Source organism: Camarhynchus parvulus, chromosome 7 (genome assembly GCF_901933205.1).
Source record: "Camarhynchus parvulus chromosome 7, STF_HiC, whole genome shotgun sequence".
NCBI classification, from domain to species: domain Eukaryota; kingdom Metazoa; phylum Chordata; class Aves; order Passeriformes; family Thraupidae; genus Camarhynchus; species Camarhynchus parvulus.
In genome coordinates this window covers 16,169,840-16,196,516 of record NC_044577.1, presented here as the reverse complement: position 1 = coordinate 16,196,516, position 26,677 = coordinate 16,169,840, and the positions used below count along the sequence as shown (strand labels likewise).

The 26,677-nt window shown below is 49.5% G+C and overlaps 1 protein-coding gene across 3 annotated transcripts in view; it reads left to right on the top strand.

The window, feature by feature from the left end:
- The window catches only part of HOXD3 (homeobox D3), a 30,312-nt gene extending 19,310 nt beyond the window's left edge, over nucleotides 1–11,002 (top strand). For 2 of the 3 annotated variants that reach the window (XM_030952674.1, XM_030952675.1), the window contains 3 exons: nucleotides 5,033–5,116; nucleotides 8,328–8,873; nucleotides 9,295–11,002. In XM_030952674.1, the coding sequence (XP_030808534.1) occupies nucleotides 8,378–8,873; nucleotides 9,295–10,046 (1,248 nt within the window). In that variant the 5' untranslated portion in view covers nucleotides 5,033–5,116; nucleotides 8,328–8,377 and the 3' untranslated portion in view covers nucleotides 10,047–11,002. The remainder of the gene's footprint in view (nucleotides 1–5,032; nucleotides 5,117–8,327; nucleotides 8,874–9,294) is intronic. The other variant, XM_030952676.1, reaches the window with a different exon arrangement.
- Nucleotides 11,003–26,677: the final 15,675 nt, after the last annotated feature.

The following is a 26,677-nucleotide window of genomic DNA, read 5'->3' as shown; positions in this document are numbered from 1 at the left end:
AAAACCCTAGATTGTAGCTTTTTATTGCTTCCGTTTCGGTGGCAGGACAGAGACAAAGTTTCCTATGTTATGAATTATACATTCAAACAATAACACATTAATTCAATTATTCAAAAATGACAAATGTTTATGTGCTGTGGTAGTGACTAAGGAACAGATTCGCTACTTCACGAGAACTCCTACATTTTTATCAATGAAGTTTTATGTTATCCTATTGGGCCGGGAAAGAAACCAAACTCCACCAAGACACGCAGTAAAATGGACCTGAACATAAATCGCAACCCTTTCATAAGAGCGTTTATTCTCGCATATAGCCCGGGCTATTTTATCAGTTTGACAATTGCCGGAGTTGTTGTTATAAATCATCATAAGTAATTCCTGAAAGGGTGCGAGGCTGCTGGGGGGCGGGCGGAGACTGTAAATCTTTCTGTTTTATTGCTCTATGAACATATGCTCCGATTGAAGAAGTCTTAGATCCTTTACTGGAGACAAATTCGCGCAAAGCTGGAGTCCCACCAGCCAAGGGATTAACAGTTCCTTAATACTTTTTCAGTCCCCTTTACGATATCTTAATTCTGGCGTTGGTGGCAAAGGTGCTCCTTTCTTTCAGTCGTCCTCCATTTTCACGTTAAATGTGCCTGTGTTTTCTTTTTCTTTCTATTTTCCCACTTTTTCTTTTTTCCTTTTCTTTTTCTTTTTATTTTTCTTTTTCACTAGACTCTGAAAAGGCACCAAAGGGCTGTGAGGCTTTCTCCGGGGGGTTCCGAACTGCCCTCCAAAAAGGCATTTTCTTCTGAATCCTCTTCGTGTTCTTTGCTCGTGTCCAGCTTTTCCCCTCTCACTTTTGTGTAGGAAGCTAAAGACCTCTCCGTCATCCAAAATGTCTAAACAGCGGCCAGAATTATGTTCGGCTTTGTGTGCATGTACACAAGTATGCAGAACACGCTGTGCGTGTAGGGGTTCTGTATGTACACACAGACACGCGAGCGCGGGGGGCTCGGCAAAACTACCCAGACACCAAAATACATGGCTGACTGAAAAGGACATAAAGAACCATTACCTCTTACTTGAGGCGAGATTTAAGTGCATCGTTTCGAAGAAATATAGGATTATAAATCCGAAGCCATACACAATAATTTACATTGAACTTATGTTTCCATCACTGGACTCCAATCTTTTTATAACTGGTTTGCAAAGTCAGGAAAAGCAATGTAATTTAGATAAATGTTACAATGCGCTTACGGTTAGTATTGTAAGGTAATACGTTACTGTCACATCCCCATGCTTCGGATGGTAATGAAATCATAGCAGATGTTAGATTAGGTGTGGTGTATTTATAGCTACAGATATGTTACAAAAAATCAAACAGAGAAGCTAATACATATATATTTTTTTCTTTTGCCTAACTGGTGGTGTTGGGGAGCTTTGTGGGCACACATGACAGATATACACAGGGTTTACTCCATGTCTCTTCATACACACAGAGCAGGGAGGCAGGCTCAGGGCAGACACACACACGCACAAATATCGTGAGGGTTTTTTCCCCCAGCGTTTGTTTAGCTTCCAGACAGGGGTAGTCCCCGCTGCCCCGCATCTTCCCGGTCCGGAGAAGGAGAGAGCAAAAAGTCGCGCACGCCAGTGGGCCCCGGCGCCTGTCCGCCAGAGCAGCGTGGCTGCGGAGCTGCCCCCAGCACAGGCTCCCGGCCGCAGCTGGTTCCAAATACCTCCTCTGTCTCCGCTGGGAATTTCTGCGCGCTGGGATCATCCCGCGGAATTCACCTTTTTCCCCTGCTCCGCCGGCCCCGCGGGGCGCGTAAGTGCGCGGGCCGCGGTGCGGAGCGGCGCGGAGCGGGCTGGGCTGGGCTGGGCAGCGCGGGCGGCGCGCGGGGCTTTGGGGGCCGCCTGCCCGCCCCACGGGGCCCGGCGCGGCTGCCCCGCTGCGCGGGGGCGCGGGGAGCGCGCCAGCCTCGGCCCCGGCGCGCTGCTCGGCGATCACGTGGGCCAATATGCCTGTATTTTAAGGCAGTGCCTATATTTCTGATTATAAAGGGATTTCTTCTGCTCGCCCCCAAAATTCATCAATGGCCGCACGATTTAAAACCAAAACAAAACAAGAGCCGGCCAATTGCTGTCATTGGTTCCAGGAGGCTGATGGCTAAAGGGTTGTGTGTTGATTTTTTTTTTTTTAAAGCCCAACAAATTCCGATTTCCACTCGCTCTCTTTTGTTGGTAGTTGAGCCTGAGCCTGTTTTCGTTCTATCGGGAATTCTGGTGTATGGAAATATTTGTAAAACCGCAAGATCAGGTTTAGGAGAGTATTGTCTGCAGACAAAGGGTGAAGGATATATTCTAAGAACTGCAAGCGCAGATCCTGAAAAGTGAGGAACCCAGGTTTATGATAAATTGATCCACAGGTAAGCAACTGCATGACAGAATGGGACGTTTAACCGCAGGGGCTGTATTATCTCCTTTGCTCAGAGACGGTCTGGAATTTGTTTGCAATCTCTGCCCATAGTGGCTGCAAATGTATGGAGTGGTCTCCACCTACTTGAACGTTTTAAGCTGTACCTTCTTTTTATTATGTTCTTTAAATAAAAAGTGAAGTAATTTCCAAAAGCTAGGGGGGATACGTTTAACCCTATCCTTTCCCCAATTTTCAGTGGAGGGGAATTACAAATAAGCAAAAAACGAGGGAGAGAACTTTGCTAGATGCTCCCATTGCCAAAGTGAGATTGAGCATCGCGTTAATGCGTTGCCGGGGTTAGCCGGGCAGGGGGTAGCCGTGTTGATTTGTAAAGGGCGATTTAAAATAGGCTCATCGGTAATGTAGCCCCTACATAGGATCTCTCAAATGTTCGTGCCAAGTGTCTTCCCGAACCTTTTTCCCTGGCAGAGCATTCGTGTTCCTTAGTGGCTGTTGTGTTCCTTCCGCAGTTGTTTTAGTATTGCTGTTACCAGTGTGCTCATGCCTTCGAGTTACACATGCGATTTGAAGCACGGCTTGATATTTATCTACCGAGAAGTTTCTTGCCCTGCATTTGTGTGGTTTGATCAATAAGGCGGTGGGAAGGTGCCTGGGGGGGACCGGTGCCTCTCTGGGCAGACTGGGGGTCTGGAAGCGGCCACACAGCCTCCCCGCAGACACTTACAGCTCAGCTCCCGCTTGGGCTGCTGCAAATAGCCCGACTCTCCCAGGAACGCCTGTTTCTACTGACTGGTGGCTCGCCTGGAGCCCGGGTGAACTCTCGGTTATGGCTGTTGTAAAGCCCCTGCATAAAGCCCAGCGTTGTGCTGTCGAGCAAGAGCGAGTGTAAGGTTGGAACGGACCCTGCCCTCCCCGAGTCACCCGGGCGAGTCCTCGGCGGGGGTCGGAGTGCCCCGAAGGAAATAGGGTGGGAGGCCAGGGGAGAAGGAGAAAGTTAGGGTGTTTATTTATTTATTTATTTATTTATTATTTTCTGTTGCGTGTTGCTCTGCTCGATCAGAAGTTAAAAGCACTGAACATTTTTCTTAGCTGTATGCCTCCAAGCTGCTGGCCTGCCAAGTTAGTCAGCTGAATCCAATTACTGCAAGCAGCATTTCATTTGGCTCGATGGAAGCACTCACTTATAACTTCACCTAAAATTTCAATAATACCTATATTGGTCCCATGCCTGAATAATTCTAAAGACTTCCCTGGGTTCAGCTCTGGGAACGTCTTCTCCAAGTGCTGGGAGAGGAGCACAACCCCAGCGTGCCCAGACTCCTCTCTCCACAGTACAAACTTTGGGGGTTATTCCTGTGGTCGTGCAAGTCTTGGTATTTGGCCAAGCTCTGGCAAAATAAAGCATGTCTAGAGCTAGAAGGCTATTGCTTATGAGGCTGAGAAGCTGCTTCGGAAAGGGATGAGAAGTCGATAATTAATTAGGCACAAAATGAAAACTTACCGTGTTAATCAACAGCGGCTAACAATGACTCGGTTTGCAATATTATGATCTCTCCGCTCAGGGGCTAAGGTGCAACCCACTTTAGGTTGCCTCCATACACCGTGTAAAGTGCTATTTCTAATGAATTCTCTTAAAAAAAAATAAAGCACTTAAAGTTGACGTACGCCCACGTGAATACATTATATAAGACGTTACCGGGACAGGCCTGGGCCAGGAACCTGAGCGAGCATCATGTGTAATCATGAAGCTCCACTTCCCTAACTCCAGTTTGCCAGCATAAATTAAGGTGATTTGGAAGGGGAATGTAGCATCCTACTGAGTTTGGTTAGGGAGAGAGAAGACTTGGTGGAAAGTTGTAAGATCTGTTGTGTTGTGAGCTATCGGAGGCGCTTCCGTTGGTTGTTCATTAAGTGGTGAGTTATTGCTATATGAGCCAAAGGTCATTTCAAAGGCTTACGGTGGCTTGATATCGTCTTTATAATGATCTGGGCTTCTTTGTGGGGGATTTTCTAGCACTCTTAAGTTCTTAAAGTCCTGAATCGACATATTGCACAGACAAAGGCAAAATACTAATTTCGAGACGCAAATGCTTGCAGCGCATTTTCAATGCTGGGACTTCTTCGCTTTTCTTTCTCTCGGTCTTATTCAGTATCTGAGGGAGAAATGGAGAGAGACCCGTGCTAGCTTCGTTTCCGCGGAACTCCTCGCGGGCCGCGGGTGCGGGCGGTGGGAGAGGTGCTTGCGACCCTCGAAGGTGCCCGCAGCTGCCCCGCAAAGGCGCTCCCTGACCCCCGTGCTCTGGCTGGGCTGTCTGCTCGGGAAGGCAGGCATGGGTGCCGGGGCCCGTCGGAGCGGCTGCCGCAGGCCGCCCTGCCCGGCTCCCACCCGCAACCGGAGTATTTTGCACGTTTGTTTGCTCCCCGCCTCTCTCAAAGCTCTATTAATAAATGAAGAGAAACATCTACCCTTTGTCTGGTAAAAGATCTGACGCGGACGGAAAGACACGGTGAGGGGCTGCGGACGAGATGTGAATTTATTAACAAAGTCCTAAGGAATAAAGTCCAAAACAAAGCAGTTTCCGCTGAGAGTTATCACTTCTGTTGCAGGTCCGTGCCCACGGATTATCCAAAGGAACCTGAAGATCCTACTCACACAGTTAAAGTCAAAAATCAAGAAAAAACGTAAGTTTGGTGAGTTCTCTACATTTCCTTTTCCATCCGTCTCTCGCTTTCCCTATCGCGACAGGCCCGTCGCAGGGAGCGCAGCCCGGCCCCGGCCCTGCCCCGGCCCGTGCCCGCCGAGCGGGGAGAGCTGCTCGGTGGAGCCCGGGCGGCGGCGGCACCCCGGGCGCGTCCCACACGTCAGATAAAGAGCGGCCCGCAGAAAGCCCCGCTGAAAGCCGCCCCTGTTCCGCGGAAGTCGGGCCCGGCTGGGGAGCAGCCAAGGCCCGGACCCAGCCGCGGGGAGCGGGTGGCTCCCGGGGGGCTCCGTAGCTGGTTTGAGAGGCCCCACGGCGGCCACCGCTCCGTGTCTCGCAGGGCCCGTTCGCGCTCCCCAGAGCTCTCAAAGACGGGCCATGCCCGGCTCGGGCGCAGCCCCAGCGGTGGGTGCCCGGCTGCCCTGCTTGCGGCCGGGCCCGGCGGCGGCCCCAGCGCCTTCCTTATATACAGGGCTGCCCCGGGCCGGCGGCCGGGAAACGTGCCGAGCGGGGGATTCTTTTGCCGGGCTCCCTCCTACGCGCCGGCTGCTTTGCACTTCTGAAAGTGCCGGGGCTTGGGAAGTGTTTTCCTTTTCATTCCTGGCCGGAGCGTTTACTGCCAAGGCGCTAGCAGTCATAAATTTTGCTACAACCGCAATGACAGGTGCATTGATATGCACCCTGAGAGCTCCGGCTGCTTTAATAACCGCTTCGCTGGCCGCTCTCACCGCCTCTTATTTATTCGGTATCATATTAGATATTGATCCGAAGCAGAATTAAGTGTAGTGGAAGTTTTAGTAGAGAACTGCTTAATATGAAAGCGTCGGGAGGAGAGCGGCTGGCAGCGGCGGGCCGGTGTCAGCCTGGGCCAGCCGGGGAACGCCGGGGCTCCCAGCTGCTCTCCGGGCACAGCCGTAAGAGGCTCGGCATCCCGCAAAGGCACTGGAACCAGTGGCAGGACAAAAAGTCCCATTATCATGTGCGACGCCTAACAGTTCAGATGAGGTTAACATTTCTGGAGAGGAAGAAGGGAAATCTGAAACACAGACATGGATACTTTGCGGTTTCCTACCCTCGGTGCCTCCAAGCCCACCTCCCACGGCTCGGCCTCACCATTTGGATGTCACTTTTTTTTTTTCTTTTTTTCCCCTGTAGGCTCTTTCTGGCCAAACCACCAAGTGTTGAGCCCTTGCTTTGGTGTTACCTATAAAAACATCACCCCGGGCCTTTCACTCGTGGAAAATCAAACCCTGGATAGGTCTCCCTCTCCCTCTTTCTCTCCCTCTCTCTCTTTTTAAGATCTAAAGATGAGCTACCAAACAGTTGAGCATTGTCCATGTGATTTATGGCCCATAGCCTCCTTTTTAGGTTCAAGCAGAGTTCACAAGCAGTTGGTATTTCAGAAAAGAAATAAGGCTTTTAACAGCTTAACAGCAATATTCTTTCTTAAGATTCTGTGTATTCTTTTGGGAACTATATTTCACAAGGCATATAAAAGCCTACGCTTAAGGCAGTGTTGTGCTAACAAAAGTCTTCAGTCCAGACCGGTCCCGAAAATGTAGATGACAGAAGTGGGAAAAGACAGACAGAGTTATTTGGACAAAAATACTTCCAAGACTCGTCAAGATTATCACATCGTATTAAAACTCATTTTTACCGCCACCGTCCATTTCTGCAGACTTTTTAAACAAAAATTTTCCAGGACAGAAAAACAGCTCCCGTTCTGTCAGCTACACAGATCATCTCAAGCTTTTGTTTAGGAAAGAAAAGGACCCCGGCGGTCTGTGACACGGGATGAACCGCTGAGAGCGGCCGTGAATCGCAGCTCGCTGAGGTTATTTTGACTTACAGAGATGTGATTCCCAGTGAATTTTAGGGAACAGATCAACGATACTTGGCAGGACCAAGGGTACTTACGAGAGAAGGAAGAGTACTCTCCTAATATTGCATAAGTATAGGCAGGAGAACTATAATTGTCGGACATCTTTCAAAGATTTCTAGCTACTTTTCTCTGGTGTGTTAGTAGGCTTAAATTCTGCAGCAATACAAGGAAGTCTCAAGATATGTTGCTTTGCAGACTTATATTGTCAGGTGAAGTATGTGCTAATTTACAAAATTACCAAAAGTGTCAGAGAAAACCCCTATCCCACAAGAAAAATAGGAGCCGGGAATATGAAAAAGCCGCACCAAAATTGCAGAACACTTTCCATCTTGTACTAAGCACGGGGAAGTTTTGGGAGCAGCAAGGAGAAAGGTAACAGCACCCTGCCTCAAAACATCTGCCCTGAGGGGACCGTGCGCTTTCGGTGGGAGCAGCCTCATGTGGGAGCCGGGGGGCGGGGAGGGGAGAGCCATAAGTTTGCAGGTCGAAAAAAGAAAAGAACCCTCTAAAAATTATCTCAAATTCTTTCTACTGGGTACAAATAAAAGGGACGAGAAACGTTGGGTGAGGGAATTTAATTCATCACAGAATTAAAATAGGGGAGCTGACCTGCGACTTCCTTTATAGTGCAAAGTAAAGGGAGTGAATGGCGCCGGTTATACTTTAACTCTGGAGGAATCCGGGGAAAGAAGAAGGGCGGGTTTACAAAGGGGACGGGATTTTTCTGCCTCTGCCCGGCCGCAGCCCGGGCTCCATCCATCATGTCAGCCGTGCAGGGCCGTGCGCACGCGTGCCGGGCGGGGGGCGCGATGCTCTCGGCCGAAATGGGCCACTGGCTCTTTGGGGACACCACCCAGCACAGTCGCTCACTGAGAGCCCTTGCCTACAACCCGATCCAGCCAAACTCGAGCGGGAATTGTCCAAAGGCAAAACAAAGCAAATAAACCATCCCCCAAAAGGCTTCAAAAGGTGGCCTGTAGGATGTCCCGCCAATGTGCTCCGTTCCCCCCCGCACCACGGCTCTCGGGTGGCTCTTTCCCTACAGTGCCTCGGGTCCTTCCCTGGTGTGCTCTGCTCTCTCCCTGATGTGGCCCAGTCTGCCCTAATTCCTGCCTGGTGACCTTGCTCCTACCCTTTTGTCCCCTGGTCTTTCTTTAGGTCCCCTGCTCCTTCCTTGATGTCTCCCAGCCCTCCCCTGGCAGGGAGGCCGAGGCTGAGGGTGCCGGAGTGCGGGGGTGCCGGGACCGGCCCGTGCCAGCCGCCACCAGCCGGTTTCCCCCTCTAAAAGTCTCTTTTGTGTCCCTGCTGTTTCCCTGCCCAGGTGGCTGCGAGTGGCCTGGGCCGAGGACGTGAGGCGTGGGGCGGCGGTCAATGTTATTTGAGCGGGGGCCGCGGGCCTCGGCGATCGCAGAGCAGAGGATGCAGAAAGCCGCCTACTACGACAACGCGGGGCTCTTCGGGGGCTACACCTACAGCAAGGCCGACGCCTACCCCTACGGCGCGGCCCACCAGCCCTACGGCCAGGCCGGCCTGGACGGCGAGTACCCCGGCTCCGCCTGCTCCGTCCAGGGCTCGGCTCCCGGCCGCGCCCCGGCCCACAAAGGCAGCGAGCTGAGCGGGAGCTGCATGCGGCCGGGCGGGGGCGGCCCCGGGGGCAGCCAGCCCCCGGGGATCGGCGAGCATCAGCCCCCGGCCCTGCCGCCCTCCTCCCCGCCCAACCCCCCTCCCAGTGTGCCCCCTCCGAAAAAAGCCAAGGGGGGGCCCAACTCCTCGGGCTCGGCCAGCGCCACCCTCAGCAAGCAGATATTTCCTTGGATGAAGGAGTCCCGGCAGAACTCCAAGCAGAAAAGCACCTGCGCCCCCCCAGGTAGCACAAAACCCCCGCCCCGACGCACTGCTCTCCCGGGGAGCCGGGCTGAGTCCCTCGGGCTGAGTCCCTCGGGCTGAGCTCCGGCTCAGGGCCTTGTCTGCTGCTCCTCTAGTTGCCATCGCCCTCCTGTCCCCCCAGCCCACCCCGCTGAGGGGTCCCAGCCCTGCCGAGCGCTGCAGGTGGGACAGGCTGGGGGCGGGGTGCCGGGTGGCCGCCGGTGTCTCTGGGGGGCGGCAGCTGCGGGAGGGTGGGCATGTCGGGCAGGGAGGAGGGGGAGGCCGCCCCCGGGCCCTCTGCACCCCCTCCCCGGGCGCCGACAGAGCGAGAGGGTATCGCGGGTTTCCGAGGGACCCCGGGAGGAAGGGGGGGCTGTCTTTCGTGGGGGCAACCAATGTCTCTTTGCGCCTCTTCCCCGCAGGAGAGAGCTGCGAGGACAAGAGTCCCCCCGGGCCGGCCTCCAAGAGGGTGCGAACAGCCTACACCAGCGCGCAGCTGGTGGAGCTGGAGAAGGAGTTCCACTTCAATCGCTACCTGTGCCGGCCTCGCCGCGTGGAGATGGCCAACCTCCTGAACCTGACCGAACGGCAGATCAAGATCTGGTTCCAGAACCGCCGGATGAAGTACAAAAAGGACCAAAAAGCCAAAGGCATCATGCACTCCCCCGTCGGACAGTCCCCGGACCGCAGCCCCCCTCTAAGCGGCCCAAACCACGTCGGCTACTCCAGCCAGCTCCCCGGCGTCAACAGCCTCAGCTACGACGCGCCCTCGCCCACCTCGTTCGCCAAGTCCCAGCAGAGCATGTACGGGCTGGCCGCCTACACGGCGCCGCTCAGCAGCTGCCTGCCGCAGCAGAAGCGCTACGCGGGCGCGGAGTACGACCCCCACCCCATGCAGAGCGGCGGCGGCGGCTTCGCCAACCCCAGCCTGCAGGGCAGCCCCGTCTACGTGGGGGGCAACTTCGTGGACTCCATGCCGGCCTCGGGCCCCATGTTCAATCTGGGGCACCTGCAGCACCCCTCCTCCGCCAGCGTGGACTACAGCTGCGCCGCCCAGATCCCCGGCGGCCACCACCACGGACCTTGCGACCCCCACCCTACCTACACGGACCTTTCCTCTCACCACACCTCTCAGGGACGGATGCAGGAGGCGCCCAAGCTCACGCATCTGTAGCGGGGCGGCGGCCAGCGGGCCCCGCTCCCCTCTCCATTACCTCACTTTTCTGACGGGACAGTGTTACTGTGCTCTCGAGTGCCAACAGTATTAGTGGATTTGTCTCCCTTAGCAGCTCCCTTCTTTCTTCCGCAGCCCCGAGTAGGTCCGTGAGCAGGAGCCTTTCTCTTAGAGCTGTTTTAAGCATGACAGTGCAATATACTGCCAACCGAGGGACTGATAAGCTGGTAATGATGTACTTGAAGGTAAGTCTTAGAGATGCTGTAGTGTTAGCAGCGCGTCATGCTGAGGTGTTTTAGACCAGTCGTGAGCCGTCGGAACTCGCCCGCGCGTAAGCTTATTTCAGAGAAGTTAATTTATGAGTTCTTCCGTAACGTAAGGATCGCATTGGACTAAATGATATGTATTTATTATTTTAAGCGAGACATTTTTTGTATCACTGATTATTTATCCTCGTCTTAATGTATTTATGTGGGTATTTGTAGAGTTTCTTCACCAATACTTCGGGAGAGGGATTCAGGTCCGTGGTGACTTACATTTCACCTATTTAGTATAATCGGTCTGAGCTAGTTGAGAGAGTAGTCTTGAACAGTTGTAACAGTGGCTGGTGTTTGTAGTTTATGTAAGGATTAATTAAGACAGCAAGTCGTAAATCATTAATAGAGTAAAACAAACTGTGGCATCACACAAAGAGCCGTTACACTTTAAAAAAATATTGAAAGTATTTTTAAAGTATTTATTTCTAATCGGCTGGCCCCACTCGAGCGCCTCGGTGGCTTGGCCGGCAGCTGGCTCGGCCGCGTGAAGCCACCTTTAGATGGAGGCGCAGCCGCTTTGAGGAGGCGATCTACAAAGAGGGGCTCTTGGCCATCTTGTTTCAGATCAAATCCTGCATATAAAAACCTCGGTGAGGTTAACATTTATTTATTGGCTGGGTATGTATCGCGCATATTATTTCTGTGGGCTGTTTTCTTTTCTTTTTTTTTTTTTTTCTTTTTTTAAATTACACTCTGGCTATCCAAAATAGAAAAGAAATTAGAAGCTTAGAAGGCAAAAAAATTAGAAACCCTCTGATAGTGCTAATTTCATTAGGGTCTCCATAGCAATCCGTGCAGCAGCTGCCACCTCCTTTGTTATTTTTATACTGTTGTCTTTTACTAACCATAAATCAATTTTTAGACATCTTTGGAAGGCCGAGCTTTTCCTCTTGTGTATTTTTTTTTCATAAATATAAACTTTGAAAGAAAATTGACAATCAGATACACACAGCCGAAGGGAGACGCTGAGACGGGGCGCGGGCAGGGGCTGGGCGGTGCCGCCGCGCTCCCCCGGTGCCCGGCAAGGACAGTCCCACCCGGCCTGACCGCGGCAGGGGGCACCGCCACCTCCCCCTGACACAAACAGGACAGTTAACACGGGGAAGAAAAAATTAAAGTAACGAGAAGATAAAAAAATAGGAAAAAGAAAGGGAACGGTGCTCTGAACCCTCGTGTTTCCTCCTCTCTAGTTACACGGCTGTATGGAACTCGCTGGATTTACAGAGATACTTCTTTTGTAAACGCTGTGATTAAAGTCTCTTCCTGACAGTACATATTGCTCTGAGAAGACTGTTCTTGTCTCTTTCTAAAAGTGTCGAGTTAAATATTAATCCAAACTTCTATATTCCCCACCAAAGCGTCTGATGCATTGCTTTCCAGTTTGACAAACACTGCAGCTCCTACTCCATCCTCTAATGACAGACCTGGCATTCCTATTGTGAGAAATATTTTGCCACCTCCCATCCTGGTCAATACAGACAAGTTTTCTTTTGTTTATTCTTCTTTTCTTTCCCATCCCTGCTTTCTTCCTCGCCATTTGGTATTTTTGTTCAGCTGAGCACTAATGATTCAAAATATTACTTAGCGTTTTGTTTTCCCCTCTGTGAGATTTCAACAATGCTGTGCTACAGTGAAAAGTGTAACTTTTGTTAAATTCCACTTTTAACCAAGCAAATTTGGATATATGTGTTACAGATCTGTAAACAAAACAGAACAGAATAAACTTCTTTGTTTGGAGACATATTTTAACCCTTTTAAGCCCTAAAATTGTATCCTATGGAAATTTTCACACAAATTGTTTCTTAGAAGCACCACCCAGGAGTAAATAAAACATACAAACAACACAAAAAGAAATGCTAGACACCACTTGTGATTTATACTTCTGTAATATGCCATAAATATATACATGTGTTTGTCTCTCCAAAACTTTCTGCAATCAGTGTGTCCACAAACAAAATTCTCCATGTAGGTTTTCGTGTGTTCTTGAAACACGATATATTTTGCATCACGTGCTTCTATCTGTGAAACAGCAAGGCACCACCATTTCTGCAGGACACCCAGTGTCCTTCTCCCCTTTGCTTTGTGCTGTGTAGGCTGTTAGTCAAACAGTGTCTGCCCCGACTTACACTATTAGTCCTTCATTAAATCTGGTAAGAAAGAAAAGGCTGTTTAGAGATCTGGGGAAGGAAGGGAGTTCAGAGGAGCCCTGACCACAACCACGGTGTTACTGAGGCCCACTGCCCTGAATTACTTTCATGTTGCCGGAAGACAGCAGCCATGGTTTCCAGGAGGGGAGGAGGAGGAGCTTGTGTGAGGGAGAATCTTCTTGTAAATAAACTCACTTTCTTCTCTGTGACTCTGGCAGAGGTGTCTTCTTTGTAATGCAATTGAAGTCCATGATGATAACCTAATTATTAGAAGTAATGTAACTTTAGCAAGATTGCTGGCATTTTTACAATGTTTGTACAAGCATCAGCAATCTAGAGGAGAGATACACTTTGGCACAAGCCAGACTTTTTCTTGGCCCATCATTCAAAACCTATAAATTATAAACAACCCCCTTTTACACTCATCGGGAGCTCAGATCCTTGGAAGAGCATCTGATGTGATGAACTCCAGTCACCTATTTAAAACACAACTAGTCAGCCAAGGCCAGGCTTGGGGCTGATCTTACCTTTGCCTTTCTTTACAAATAGGAGGCACAACACCCCTTCCTCTCATTCTCTGCTCCAGACCCATAAAAGGGTCAGTGAGCCAGGCCCTCTAAATGCTGGCAGTGATGTTGCACTATTTGGGATAGGCAGCTGCTGAGAGCACTGGTTGAGAGGTGTCAGGGGTGCACAGAGCTTCAATGAGGCCATGCAAGTTACTCTGTTCAGATCAGTGGGGTTTGGGTCTCCACTTTCTGGTTTGGCATTTACAGTAACCCACCATTTAATGGCATTCCAACAGTGTCCCCAGTGCAAAAAGGAGTTGAGGCTTTGTGTTATCTCCATGCAGTGAGTGCAGGGCTGAGCCACTCTTTTGCATCCTGTTTCTTTTTGAGGGGGGCCCATCAGTGTCCCACTGTGCATGGCCTGGTTAGCAGCACCAGGGCAGGGGAACCTAGACAGGCACAGCCAGGGGCTTCCAGGGATGCCACAGTTTTGTAGGTGCCACTTGTGTTTGGCTGGAAAAACAAAGCCAAATGCCTCCTGCTCCATTAGCGAGTGCTTCCTGAGCAGACACTGCAGGCTCCCAGCCCTGCTCCATGGGCAGGCCAGGGAAGGACTCAGGGCACCCCCATGGCTTCCACTAGGAGACCACACCAGGGTCATCTGGGGCTGCAGGCAGCCTTGGCCAAAGGTGAAGAGGATGCAGCTGGCTGCACACCCAGGAGGCAAGGGCAGGCAGGGAGGAGGCTGGCTAAGAAAGAGAGAGCCCACCAGCATCAACTAGAAGTCCCCTGACTTTCTTGAGGGCCAGCTGGGTCTTTTGGGCTCCATGGCAAAAAGTCAGAAGGCAGGATCCACCTCTGGGCTGTCTGCACCCCTCCAGCCCCATGGGAAGCCCTTTGAAACAACCTGCAGGGATGTCCAGGCACTAAAAGGACTACTTGACCAGAGGAAAAAACAGGGTAAAGGGGATGGGGCTGCTGGTCTACCACTGGGGGGGTGCCCTGCTGATAGCTGTCAGCTGAGGAGAGAGGAAAGGAGCTGCAGGTTGTAATGCCATCCTTCTACATGCCAGCCTGCTGTGCGTGCCCAGTGCCACACACCATGGCAGCCTGGCAAAGGCACAGTGTGCTGCACGGTGGGCAGCCCAGGTGTCCAGCACTGCTCTGCAGACCTGCCTGGGAACACAGGCTGGAGCTGGGTGGGCAGCACACAGGGGCTGGTGCTGCCAGGGCAGTGAGGGCTGTGGTGGTGCCTGGGTGTCATGTGGTGTTATACACTGATGAACAACATACCTCTGCTTTTAAAAGATGCAAGGCAAGCCGGGCCAGAGCTCTGTTGGCTGCAGCCACCTTCCAGGGATTGATTGGCAAGTCTCTCTGCTCCCATGTGAGAGGCAGCAGTGGGTACCCTGTGATGCTTGCTTGGAGTGGGGCTGCTAGGGGGTGACAGGGCTGGCTCTATTAGGGGTCATCAATCACATCAAGAGCACTTTTTACTCGACAGTGGGTCCTCCTACTTCTGCTTGGACCTGAGCCAGCTGGGACCAGAGCAGAAACTCATCCAGCAGAATGCAGTCCCAGAGCCTGAGAGCCACGGAGTAACAGGGCAGGACTGAACCCCTTGGGTCACATAGACTAAGATACAAAATGGGACTCAGTGAGGTACCTGTGCCTGCACATCCCTAAGCCTCTGCAGATGCTGCTCAGGACCAGAGGTGAGTCTTTGTCTCTCCTTTTGGAGCCCAGGGTCCTGAAGCTTTCTGAATGTTCTGGGATGAATTACAGAAAGGCTCAGCTGCAATGACAATAAACACAAAGCAGAGTGAAAACAACAAGGAATTTGTACTAGACAGGATGGATGTCTTCTGGGTAAAAATACTCATGAATGTAGGATTTGAACACTTCATTTTTTTATTTGCTAATATGCAGTTTTTCTTGCAACAGGTGAAGTTTTGGGACTGGTAGGCAATCCCATGCTGAGTGAGGTACACAGCCTCAGTCTTTCCTCTAAGAAACATTTTAGGATCTTTGGGAGCAAGAAAGGCAAGAGAAGACAGAAATCTTGGCTGCAAACTCATTGACACCCATTTTGCACACAGCAGCATGGCTTACCTTGACCCTCTGGGTTATCAGTAGTGTAATATTTCTGTCCCACCAAATTCACAGCCATGGGACTGGAAACAGGGCTCTACATGGCAAGGGGCCAGCGTGGAATCACTCTTCAGAGCAAATCTTCACAGAAGAAGGGACAGACTGACTATCCTCTTCTCTGTGTATATATAGACGATCTTTGTTGTTAATCTCACATACTGGGAGAAAAGAGGTTCCTGTCGCAGGGGTCAACAGGGAAAGAGGAACTTGCGGCAGGGATACATTGATGGCAGAGGGAAACCCCTTCCTGAGGGTTGCTGTGGCTGCCTGTGCTAGTGCAGGAGCTGAGGATGGCTCCCCTAGAGTGCCAGCATAACTCCCCATCTCTGCCCTGGTGTGTCTGTTCATCCCTGGGTTTATTCCCATTTTACAAAATAAACTCCCAAGAGCTTCCTCTCCTTCTGTGATAGCCTTTCTCATAGGAGCCTTTGGTGGTTTGCTAGTGCTAACAGGGCCACTGCTTAAATGCCCAGTGTTTGCTTATCTGCCCTCAGGATGCCCATCCCCACCCTCGCGGTCTCCACACCATGGATGTACATTCTCCCTTGGCACTGAGAACCAGCTTTGCCCAGCTGGCAGTGCTGTAGCAGCAGAGGGGTAAGGACAAGGTAATGCTGAATCACACCTTCCAGGCTGGGGGCTGGGGAGAGATCTGCTGGATCTCCTGGGTGTTAGCTACAAGCACAGAGGGTGGGCTCCTGCTCTAGGGAGACAGGCCACATGTCCCAGTCCCAAAGCAGTGTCTGTGGCTTGGGCTGCCATTGCCTTCAACACACACTGCTCGAGCAGCCTCCCTAAGGTCAGGGGCTGGTGTCTGCACCCAACAGGACGCAGGGCTTTTTGGATGGACTTTCTCCTACATCTCCTTGGTTCCACAGTGGCTTTCTCAGGCTTTGTAGAGGCCCACATACTTCTAGAAACATGGTGACACAAGGACTCATTTGGTCCATTGCTGTTACAGAAGTTTTTGCCCCAGCAGCTCCCCTGTCTTGCCATCACTTGACTATTCACACAGGCATCCCTAAACCTCCCAGCTATTCTCAAATTGTTTCTGACAGCATCATGTTCTTCACATTCCTTTCCTCCTCCACTTTTCTTTTCCCTTCTTTTGGCTTCCAACGAGTCCATCTTTCCCATTAGACTCTTTGTAAAACAAGAGCTTCACTCACTCTGTTCTCTATCACTGGAACTTAACTTTTTAAGTCTGAACCCTGAAATTCCTGCATGTAGAAAAAGCTCTGTCTCTAAAGCCAGAGCATCAACAAGAGATGTTTTTCCTGTATTTAGCCACTGATTTCTGCTTTTGTCACCCTTGAACAGTCCTGCCAAAACAAACAGGTAATGAACAGGAAACTTGTAACAGCATCCAGCTGGGTAAATGGAAAGATCGTATGTTGGTGCGAACACAGACAGCTTTTCTAGCATTTAGAACAGTCTTAGGTGTAATTAAACCAGTTGCATTCTGCAAACACAAGACCCAAGTAAAGCAGCAGCCCTGTTCCGAAGCCAATTTTCTTTCCTTCACTGCAGGCAGGAAATTTTACAGCAGGGGAGACTGAAGAGCACAGATGCTCTGCTGCATGGACAGCCATTCTCTGCTAAAGAGAAAACCTGGTGTTCCAGGGCTTCTGATTTTTCAGAAGATAACATTTTCCAAACTGCTCTGATTGCCATGGGAGAGCTGAGAAAGTTTGCATCATCCAGAATTTAACCCCTTCCTCCAAATGTATGTTTCCTGACAGAGCGCATTTGATTTAAACTGTTCTTCTAATTCATACCCGCACCCCCTGAAAATAGAAATTTAGGTGATAGTCCATTATCAGAGTATAAGGGCAGCACAGCCCATCAGAGTGAACAAGTCTATGCCAGGAGAACACCAAGTGTCAGGACTCTGAGATTTCAGGGACTGCTTGATTCTGTAGACTCAAAGTTCAAGGGCCCTTAAGACATAACCTGTACACAGCAGCCTTTGGTTTATAGTAGATCAACAATATTAGCTGGGGAGAAAGTGGGGCTGATAGGAGGCCATGCCACTGATCAGAGTCCCTTTGCAGGGAAACGCTCCTGTACCTTTGCAGGATGTGCATGCCTGTCCTAGCAATGTGTCCTCTCAGGGCCCCTGCAGGAAAACCCCAACAGATCTGCTCTGAATTCATCAGCTGGGTATAATGGTGGAGCTGAGCTCCAGAACACAAATCTCCATGGGAAAGAGTTGATACTGAGGCAGTGAAATGGTCTGATTATGTCTCCCCATTATATCCTTTTCCTGTCACCAGGCTGGCCCTCTGAAATCCACAGGAGATCCAGTGGAATGTTTCCTTCTCTGGGGATTCTGGCTGCCTTCATGAGGTTGACATCATGCTTGGTCCTTGCAAAATTTGTGGCCTCTTCGTGCCCACAGCAAATGGCACTTTTGCCAAGAGCTTGTAGAGCTCCTTGAGCTGTTGAGTGGAAGGCACTGGATGATGGATGAAGGCATATAAGTTTCATGCTTTTATTTAGAAATAAAATATATTTTAAAATAAAGTACAACCCTTGCATTTCCCAGTTGACTTCATATCCACCTACTAAGAATTAGAAGGTTGCAAGTCTAATTCAAAGCATCATGATGTAGCCCTTCTTCGTGTTCCTTGTATGTCCAGTGCCAAGTCACCAAAGCCCAGATGTACTCTGCCCAGCACACCCTTCTGCTCTTCTGAACTGCACTGACACATGGTTATCAGCTGAGACATTGGATGAAACCGATCATTACCCAAATCAAACATCAGCGTGGCTCACACCGGATGGTCAAATGTCACTTGCAGACGTTTAGGGAAAGATGATCACGTCGGGACTCTTGATTTCACCTCCTTCACCTTGTTGCTGTTTCCTGCCATTCTGGGGATTGAAAACCAAGAGAGAGTTGGACGATTTGGCTAGGTAGAGCAACTTGGCGCTCTCTGCCAGCTGTAAACACTCAGTAAACAATGCCGAATTGCCAAGGGAAAAATAAAAGCCCATTAACGGTGTGAGCCTGTTAACGGTGAGGAGATTCATTTTTGAGAGGCTGCAGAGCACTTATCTGATGGAACGAGACCATTAAGCGCCATGAGGTGCAGTAGCACCCCGCCCCTCGCCCCAGCCTCCGGGTGGGGAGGCCGGGGTGTGCCCGCGTGGGCTCCCGTGGGAGGCCCCAGGAGTCTGCCCGCCTGCAGGGCAACGGAGAGCGCAGACGGGCGCCCGGATAGCGGGAAAGCGCCAGCTCGCTCACCTTCGAAACTCCCGGCGAACGTCCCAAGTGTGTGGCGACTCCATCGAGCCCAGGGGACGGCCTGTCCCGGGGGAGTCCCGGTGCGGCGCGGCAGGATTGCCCCCCTGCAGCCCCGCTCCAGCCCCGGCAGCCGGCCGCGGGCAGGGGGGCTGGGGGCGCCCGGGACCCCCGGCTCGGGCTCGCCCCTCCGGGCTCCCATTGGCCGCGGGGCGGGACGTGCCCCGCTCCAGGGCCTATATTAGGGCAATATTGCCCTGGCGGGGCGCGGTGCTGCCCCGTGGGTCATGGAGCTGGGGTACTTCGCTCTCGCCTTTCCGCCGGGGCTGTGCCGCGGTGCCCCGCAGGCCCCGTACCCCCAGCGAGGGGACGGCGCCTTCCTGACGCTGGGCACCACGGCCAGCGCCGCGTCCCCCCCGCAGGCGCTGGGCTACGCGGCCGCTGCCCCGGCGGCGCTGGGCCCCGGCTGCCGCCCGTCCCGAGGAGCCGGACCGCCAGGCTACGCCTCGACCATCCTTCCCGGGAGCGGCCGCTCGCCGCCGCCCGACCCCGAGCGCCCCTGCCCCTGCCCCCTGCCTGGGCGCGGGCGGCGGGGGCCCGCGGCACCTCTCGCCCTGCCCCGGGGCCGCCCCCGCGCCCGGCTGCCCGGCTCCCGCGGCGGCCCCGGCGGCGCCCCGCACCTTCGAGTGGATGCGAGCGAAGCGGAGCCCGCCCGGGAAAAGTGAGTGGGGCGGCGGGAGCGGGCGGGGGCTGCTCCCATCCCGGCTCCCCTCTGCCCTTCTCCTGCCTCCACCCCTGCCTTTGCCCCCGCTGAAGCGCGGTATTTTTCGGCGTTGCAGGCGGTGCGGCGCCGTGCGGGGGGGAAGCTCCCGCCTGCTCCGCACGCACCAGCTTCAGCACCCGGCAGCTCACGGAGCTGGAGAAGGAGTTTCACTTCAGCCGGTACCTGTCGCGGGCCCGCCGCCTCGAGGTGGCCCGCTCGCTGCGGCTCCGCGACGCCCAGGTGAAGGTCTGGTTCCAGAACCGCCGCATGAAGCAGAAGAAGCAGGAGCGGGAGGCGCTGGCCGCCCCCGCCGCCGCTGTCCCGGGCGGCCCCGCCTGAGGCTCCGCCGCCCCCACGGAGGGGCCGCGGGGACGTCGGGGCTGGGCTGGAAGCTGCGGTCGGGGAGCACCGGGTGTGCCTTCACGCGGCACCGCCGCTGTGCTGTTCCGCTGCTTGTTCTGTTGCAACTTTATGTACAGTTTTATTTATGAGGATTCAGGGAAAACCGGCGGCCCGGAGCGCCGCTGCTCGGTGTCGGAGCGGGCCGAGGCAGCGGGCGGGTGCAGACGGGAGTTAGCGGAGAGCGCAGCTCCCCCAAGGCAGGGCAGCGAGCGGCTCTGCCAACTGCCCCGGGCTCGGGCGGAGGTGGGTGCGTGGAGGGGCTGCCCCATGCTCCCGAGCCTTTCTCCGTTTTGCATTTAAAAAGGCAGATCCATGGGCTCAGGCAGCGTTGGTAGAGAAGGGGAGAAACCCCGAGAAGGCAGAGCAGGGGAGAACAGGGAAACTTCTTCTTACAGGAAGGGTCCGGGATGGTCATGGCATGAATCAATGATCCCCTTTTGAAAGAAGCGTCCTTGTCTTCTGCCCTGCCCTTTGCTAAATTGCTGCAAAAAAGAGGCTGGTTTTGCTTGTATTCATTCATTCATTCATTCATTCATTCATTCATTCATTCATTCATTCCTGTTTCTTTTCCTGATGTGACTGATTTAGTCAAAAATTTGTTTTTGACAGAAAAAACTGCGAGGTAAAGTGTAAAAAGAAATAAACTCTTAAGAGGAGAACCTCTTCCCATTTGAACTGCAGAGGTGCTGGGATTTCCCTTGCAGAGGCTCTGGGCAGCCCAGGACTGGCCAGTGGCCACTCTGCTAACTCCCAGCTCCACTCACATGTCCGCAGACAATATAAAGCCTCTTCCCGCGTCCAGGGCCAGAATTAGTTCATTTAGCCCTCTCAGTCTTCATTGTATCTCATGATTAAGAAATTGCATGATTATAAATCTGTTTGCAACAAATCTCACTGCATGCAAAACCTCAAGACCTGTTAAAGCTCAGAAAGATGCTTGGATTTGACCAAAGACTAATGCTGGCAAAAGGGAAGAAGATTCCTGGGTCTTTTGCTTGGATTGCTGCATAAAAAAGACTGGCAATGTTCCCATAGATAAAATAACAATATCAAAGTGGACAAAGGAACCGGGCTTAGGCTTTTTCCCCATTTCTGCCTGGGAAAGCAAAACAGCAATGTGGAGAGGAATGACATCTGGATTTACGTGAAGGTGATTTTATTTATTTGTGGACAGGACTTTTATTTTGGACAAGCCTCTTTCAGCCCTGGATTTCTGCTGAGTGTTGGACTTTGGGGTGAAAACCCAATTGTGGGACTAGGGGAGACAGACTTCAAGGAGACCTGTGGAATGCACTGGGTCCCTGTCTGGAAGCCAGCCCAAGACACCAACAACTATTTGTCTTTCTTGGATGCTTGCTGGGTAAAATGAACACAGAAGGAAGATGAAGATGGATGTCTCAAGTGAAAAAGTCTGCAATGAAGAAGATTCTTACTCTCTGTAATACTTTCCATCCCCCCAGGCGCCCTTCTGCTTAAGGCTTTCTTCTGAAGATTCTGCTGAGGGACTGGGAAGCCACTCCTAACGGAAGCTTCAGCAGAGGTTGATGGGAACCTTGGGAAACTACTCCCAAAAGCTGGGCAGGCAAGTTATGATGATATTGTGGCAACAAGTCCATGGCTAAACAGGGCCAGGAGCCTCCTTGGCAAGGAGGTGGATGTTCCCCATAGAGAACATCCAAAGGAAGGGACTTCCCAAGACAGAGGGAATGTCACACATCATATCCTGACTGTACCAGCAAAGGACAACACTGCTAGAGGCTCATGGCTGTGCACGCACACAGGCACATTTTTGTTCTATACATAGAGTTATGGTTCATGTCCCTTGGGCTGCTTCACTTCATGGCATAGCCCTAAAAATTCCCAGGACTGAAGTACTCATGTGAAACTAGCTGCAACCAAAGTGTGTGGTTTGCAGTTCTTCATTAAAGTAATGACACCAAACAAGTGTTTATACTGCAGGCTGATCATTCATTAAAAACCAGGAAATAATATTTCTGCCACCTTTTTTTTTTTTGAAGCGGCTACTTAAAGCAGAATAAGCAAAATCTGGTAAAATTAATGAAAATTTGAATAAATCAAATTTGTTTTGCAAGTTGAATTTTAAAGGCAAGTACACTACTAACCAACTCTTTTCTGCAGCTGTTTTAAAGGTCCATTTTTATGAACTACTCTCTTACTACTCTTGCATTTGTTTTTTTTAATACTACAAGTGAGCATAGACATACATCTGGAATAACCCATTTTTCTCAGAACACGTTTCACACACAAACTTTAGAAAACAGCTGTATTTTCAGTTGCCTCCAAATTTGTTGCATGTCTATGGGGTTGCTTGCTTGTCAGCCTTTTATTTTCCTAATGATTTTGACATTTGTGCCAGGCACTTCAGGCCAGAGGAGTGCTTTCTGTACTGCTGGCACACTCCTGCACTACCAGCATGGAAAGAAAGATTCTCATTGATTTCAGTGGTGCTGGATCAGACCATTAGAGCACACTAAGTCTTTTACAATGAATGTTTTTGTGACATATATTTTCCTGAATAAATAAATACATGTCCTGGCCTTGTAGCAGTGCACAGTTCTGTATCCATCAAAGTGACATAGACCAAATTCACAGACATTTACTCTGAAATTAAGATGAAACCTTATGGCTCTCTTATGGCAGTCTGAATTTGGTGGTAGGAGCACAACTACATTCTGTACTAAGAACCAGTACTTTGAATTAATTGTGATTTCTGCTCACATGACAGGGCCAGTTTAATAGGATCTTTCTCTTCACAAACAGTTCTAGCTGTATGAGGATTAGATATTGCTCCTTTGCACTATTCTGTCAGCAAGCTACCCAAAGGAAGGAGCTAATGCAAGTCACGTGCCAGTTCTTAAATAATTAAATAAAAATTCCTGTGATTTCTGTGGGTGCACACATGACACAAATAAATGATAGATAAGGTCTAAGATTCACTCATTTAAACTTAATCCCAAGAGTTGTGTCTCACACATGCTCAATTTGATGCCTAGCAGTTGGAAACAAGTTTTAGGTTTGGCAGGCAGTTGTAAGAGCACAAGCTGCAGTTTTCACTGCAATTGGAATAAAATATTCCAGACTGGACTCAATAGATACCCACCACCATATAATTTTTCACAAATTATGAAACTGCTATTTCCTGGCCTTAGGTTTCCTCAGCCATCATCAGAAACCACAGAAAGACCATTCTCTTTCAGTCATATATTAATTTTTGCCTACTGACTGTTGCTCAAAGGGCCCCAGGCTACAAAGGGATATGAACAAAGTAATTTTTTATGTGTTCCCATTTTGCCTCGAACAGAACAAAAATATTGATTTGGAAGCCTTCCAAGAGGAAAAAAAAGTTGTAAAATTACTGTTCCTAAGTGGTATATGTGAATGTAGAGATTTAATATCTTTTGGATAGGTAAATGATAACAGAAGAATGCACCTCTTTGAAAACCAGGTTTAGGCAAGAACGCAGGCTTGCCTGAGTATCTGTCTACCCAAGAGGACCAGATTTAGTATGTTACTGCTTGGAATTACAGCACAGGGAACACTTTGCTGAGGGTCAAACCAATGACTCTGTTTTATGCTATGAGCTGCATATCCAGGTTTATTTTGACCATGCAAGTAGCCGGCAGTAAGCTAGAAAACAAAAATACGCAACCCAACCCCCACATTTTAATCTCCTTTTGAAAGTGTCCCTCTCTATTATTTATTGGTACAACCTGGATCTGTGGTTTATGCTAATAATGGTACAGATTGCTAGCAGAGGAGAACAGACTGTTATTTCTTCTAAGAAAAATCTTTGCAGACAAAATTACAAATTGCAAACACCTCCTTGGAGTTCCAAGAACTTGTCTCTAGCAGCTAAGAAATCATACTTATGATTTGTCCTGCACCACTCTGTTAGCCTAAGTGCCAAGGAACCCCCAAGAATGCTTGCAAAATCCTGACAAGTGAAGAGAAATAGGTATGGAGAGAAACCCCAGATGAGACATGGCTGTTACCAGTTTGTCATTAAGAGGTGACTGAAGTCTAGGGGACACACATTCTGTTCTATTTGCAATATATGACTACATACAGCTATGTGTTTATGTGATTCACTCAATCTCAACCTTGTTTATTTATAACTTTTCCTAATGTCAGTGAACTAAGGAGTCTTTGGCAAAGGGAAGTCACCCTGATAAATAAAGAAAGGTGAACCAAATGACAAATCATTCTTCTCCCTATCATAACAATATCTGTTATTCACGTCTACTTAACCACATCTCTAAAATGCCCCCACATAATTCTGGGAAATATATAGGGAAAAGATGCTTCACAGAGCCAATGTCTTACTGTAGTTTAGCTTTATCTGGAAGTCTTTTGCTGTTCTTGATCATCAGCCAAGTGAACAAAGTAACCCTCAGCTGTAAATCTTCCTTGGCTGTTTAAGCCAATTTACTCTTACATAGAGTGTTAAAATCTCTGCTGGAGATAGAGTCCTGAGAACTTTTTGTAAACTGGACAAGACTTCCTTTATACTGAAAAAATTTAGACCACTGGTCCACGAAAGAGCTTTTCATAAACAATTTTGGTACTCTTGTGTTTTGTTCTTCAAAAGACAACAGCCGCTGGTGATTAGCAGATTGAAAACCACTAGTTTAAGTAAACAAACAAACACAGGAACAAATCCAGTCAGTTTCTTCTCTACTTGCTTAGCAGACTTCCCACCACCTGGAAAATAGATCTTTTTTAGAATGCTTCACCAGAAAGCATAGTGTTGCAAATAATAACTCAAAAAAATTCATTTTATTCTGAAAAATGTGGCATTTTTAACCAGGATGGTGTATCATGCCTTATGGAAGTGTTTAACAGGTCTAACTCAATCAGTCTGGCCTATGGCCCTGACCTTAGAGCGAGACCCCTACACTGACCAGCACGGGGGACACACTAACCTGGGTGCTTGAGCCCTTACACCGAGAACAAAGACCTTAGCAATGCATCAATCCATGCTGCTGTGGGTGAGCATAAAATGCCACCCATGTGTGAATTCAGTGGATCAGGAGACCTGCTTCTGTGGGGCAAAAAGAACCATTCCTTCTGCCCATACAGGCAATGAAAAACACCTGTAACCCAGTAATATGATTTTGGTGACATTAGCATAGCAGGAGAATCTGAGAGCTAAGGCTTTCCTGCCATTACTCTTCATCTTTACGGCTGTGCTACACTAAATCTACATTCCTAATGCCTCTTTTTATGTTCCTTTAACAAGTAAGCTAGATTAAACACTATAAAGTTTAGAGTGGTATTTGAAATCAGATAAAAATATCACTAAATTTTTTAATGACTACGCAGATCCGATTTTGCCCAGTTACTGTTCAGATAATGGAAACAGTTTCTAATCCTGGCAACCTCTAATATTTGATCCATATCTTAAGCATAGATATTGGTATAATTATTTTTAATACACAGACATTTATAGATTTATAAATTACCCAATTTATGTGGAGTGACATTTTCTTCAACATCCAAGTGTATCAAATCCAGTGATAATTATCAAACAGTGTTAAAAGTCTATCAATAAAATAATCTATCTTTCCCTTTAGAAATCCAGCTGAGGAAATGTGTAGTAGGTCCATGACACCAATGAGCTATCAGCCCCATTTTCTCATGCTGGAGAGAGCAGCCCCCAACAGTGCATGTAACAGGGTGACATCTTCTAATAGGTCCAAGATTATGTAAAATTTTGTAATTGTAACCAGCACTGTGAGAACGGTGACTTTAATTTCAATGTGACTAGGCAGAAAGTTCAAAAAAATAGGACAGGACTGGCTGAACATTCTTAATGTCATGTCTCACTTAAGAAATGGACCACCTGGTGCTTCTGATTGCTTTTCAAATGTAGCACTAAATCAAATAGATTTGTTAATCTGATTTGGGACTTTACATGTGCCAATTGTTACAGCAAGAGTTATACAAGAAAATGGCTCTCACAAATCTGGTGTAAGAATAAATTTGAAAGAAAAAAATAAACACACACCCAAACAAGAATTAAACCTTTACATCCTGTCTGCAGGTTGTCAGTGCCATTCATCTGTGGTGCTGTTGTGTCCTTCACCAGTGACCTAAGGCCTGCAACAGAGCTCACCCATCCCAGAGGCAGATGGCCATGCTTTCAAGAATGGGAAGAACATGGTTTTGGCCTGTTTTTCTGAAGAAAAAATTCCTAAATTTGAATTTCATTGTATTTAATAAAAAGATGATGGTGTGATGGCATATCTAGATGTTGTTGGCATCAGTCACATCCAGAGACACCCAGATCTGTGGTCATTGCCAGCCTGCAATTTGTGCCCTGAAGTCTTCATCAGCTGCAGCCTGAGCCTCACCAGTGGCCACATGACGTACAAACAGCGTCACCAATTGCTCACATTTGCTGGATTTGTCAGTCTCAGGGCTTGTTCTGCATTGGTCCTCTTTGCATCCAACTCTGCTGAAAGTTCAGGCAGACCAGCCATCTGACTCATCACTGTAAGTCTTCTATACCAGCATTAATTTAACTAAACACATTTAGTTCTAAACCTCTGACTAAGAGGGTTTCAGATCCTAGCAACATTACTCTTGTAACTTTTGCCAGCCTCCAGGGAACTGAGAGGAAGTAAGGGATTTGGAACATCATGCATACACACGATTTTAGCTGGACTAGGCTGGAATTTAGCTGGATTAAGTTGAAATTTAGCTAGCCTGTGCTCCCTGCACACTTATGTAAACTGAATATGGCTCACGTGGCTCAAAATATTTCTCAACCAGGCATTCCTTTTCCATGTCCCAGTACTCAAAAAGCCAAAAAGTGCATCTTATTTGCAAAATGTTCTGAAATCATTGCTGCACAACTTTTTATTTCTGCTTGCTCTGTCTCTAGAAAGACCAAAGAAAACACCTGGTGCTTTTCTCACATCCTTCTCCTGGTGCCAGGAAAAGGATCAATCTGGTCTGCCATATCTCCTCACAAATCTCAGGAGGTACCCAGCCACACCAACTCATACCTACAACCAGAAAGACCATGTGTTTTTAATGTATATACATCCAAGTTATTTCAGTCAGCATATT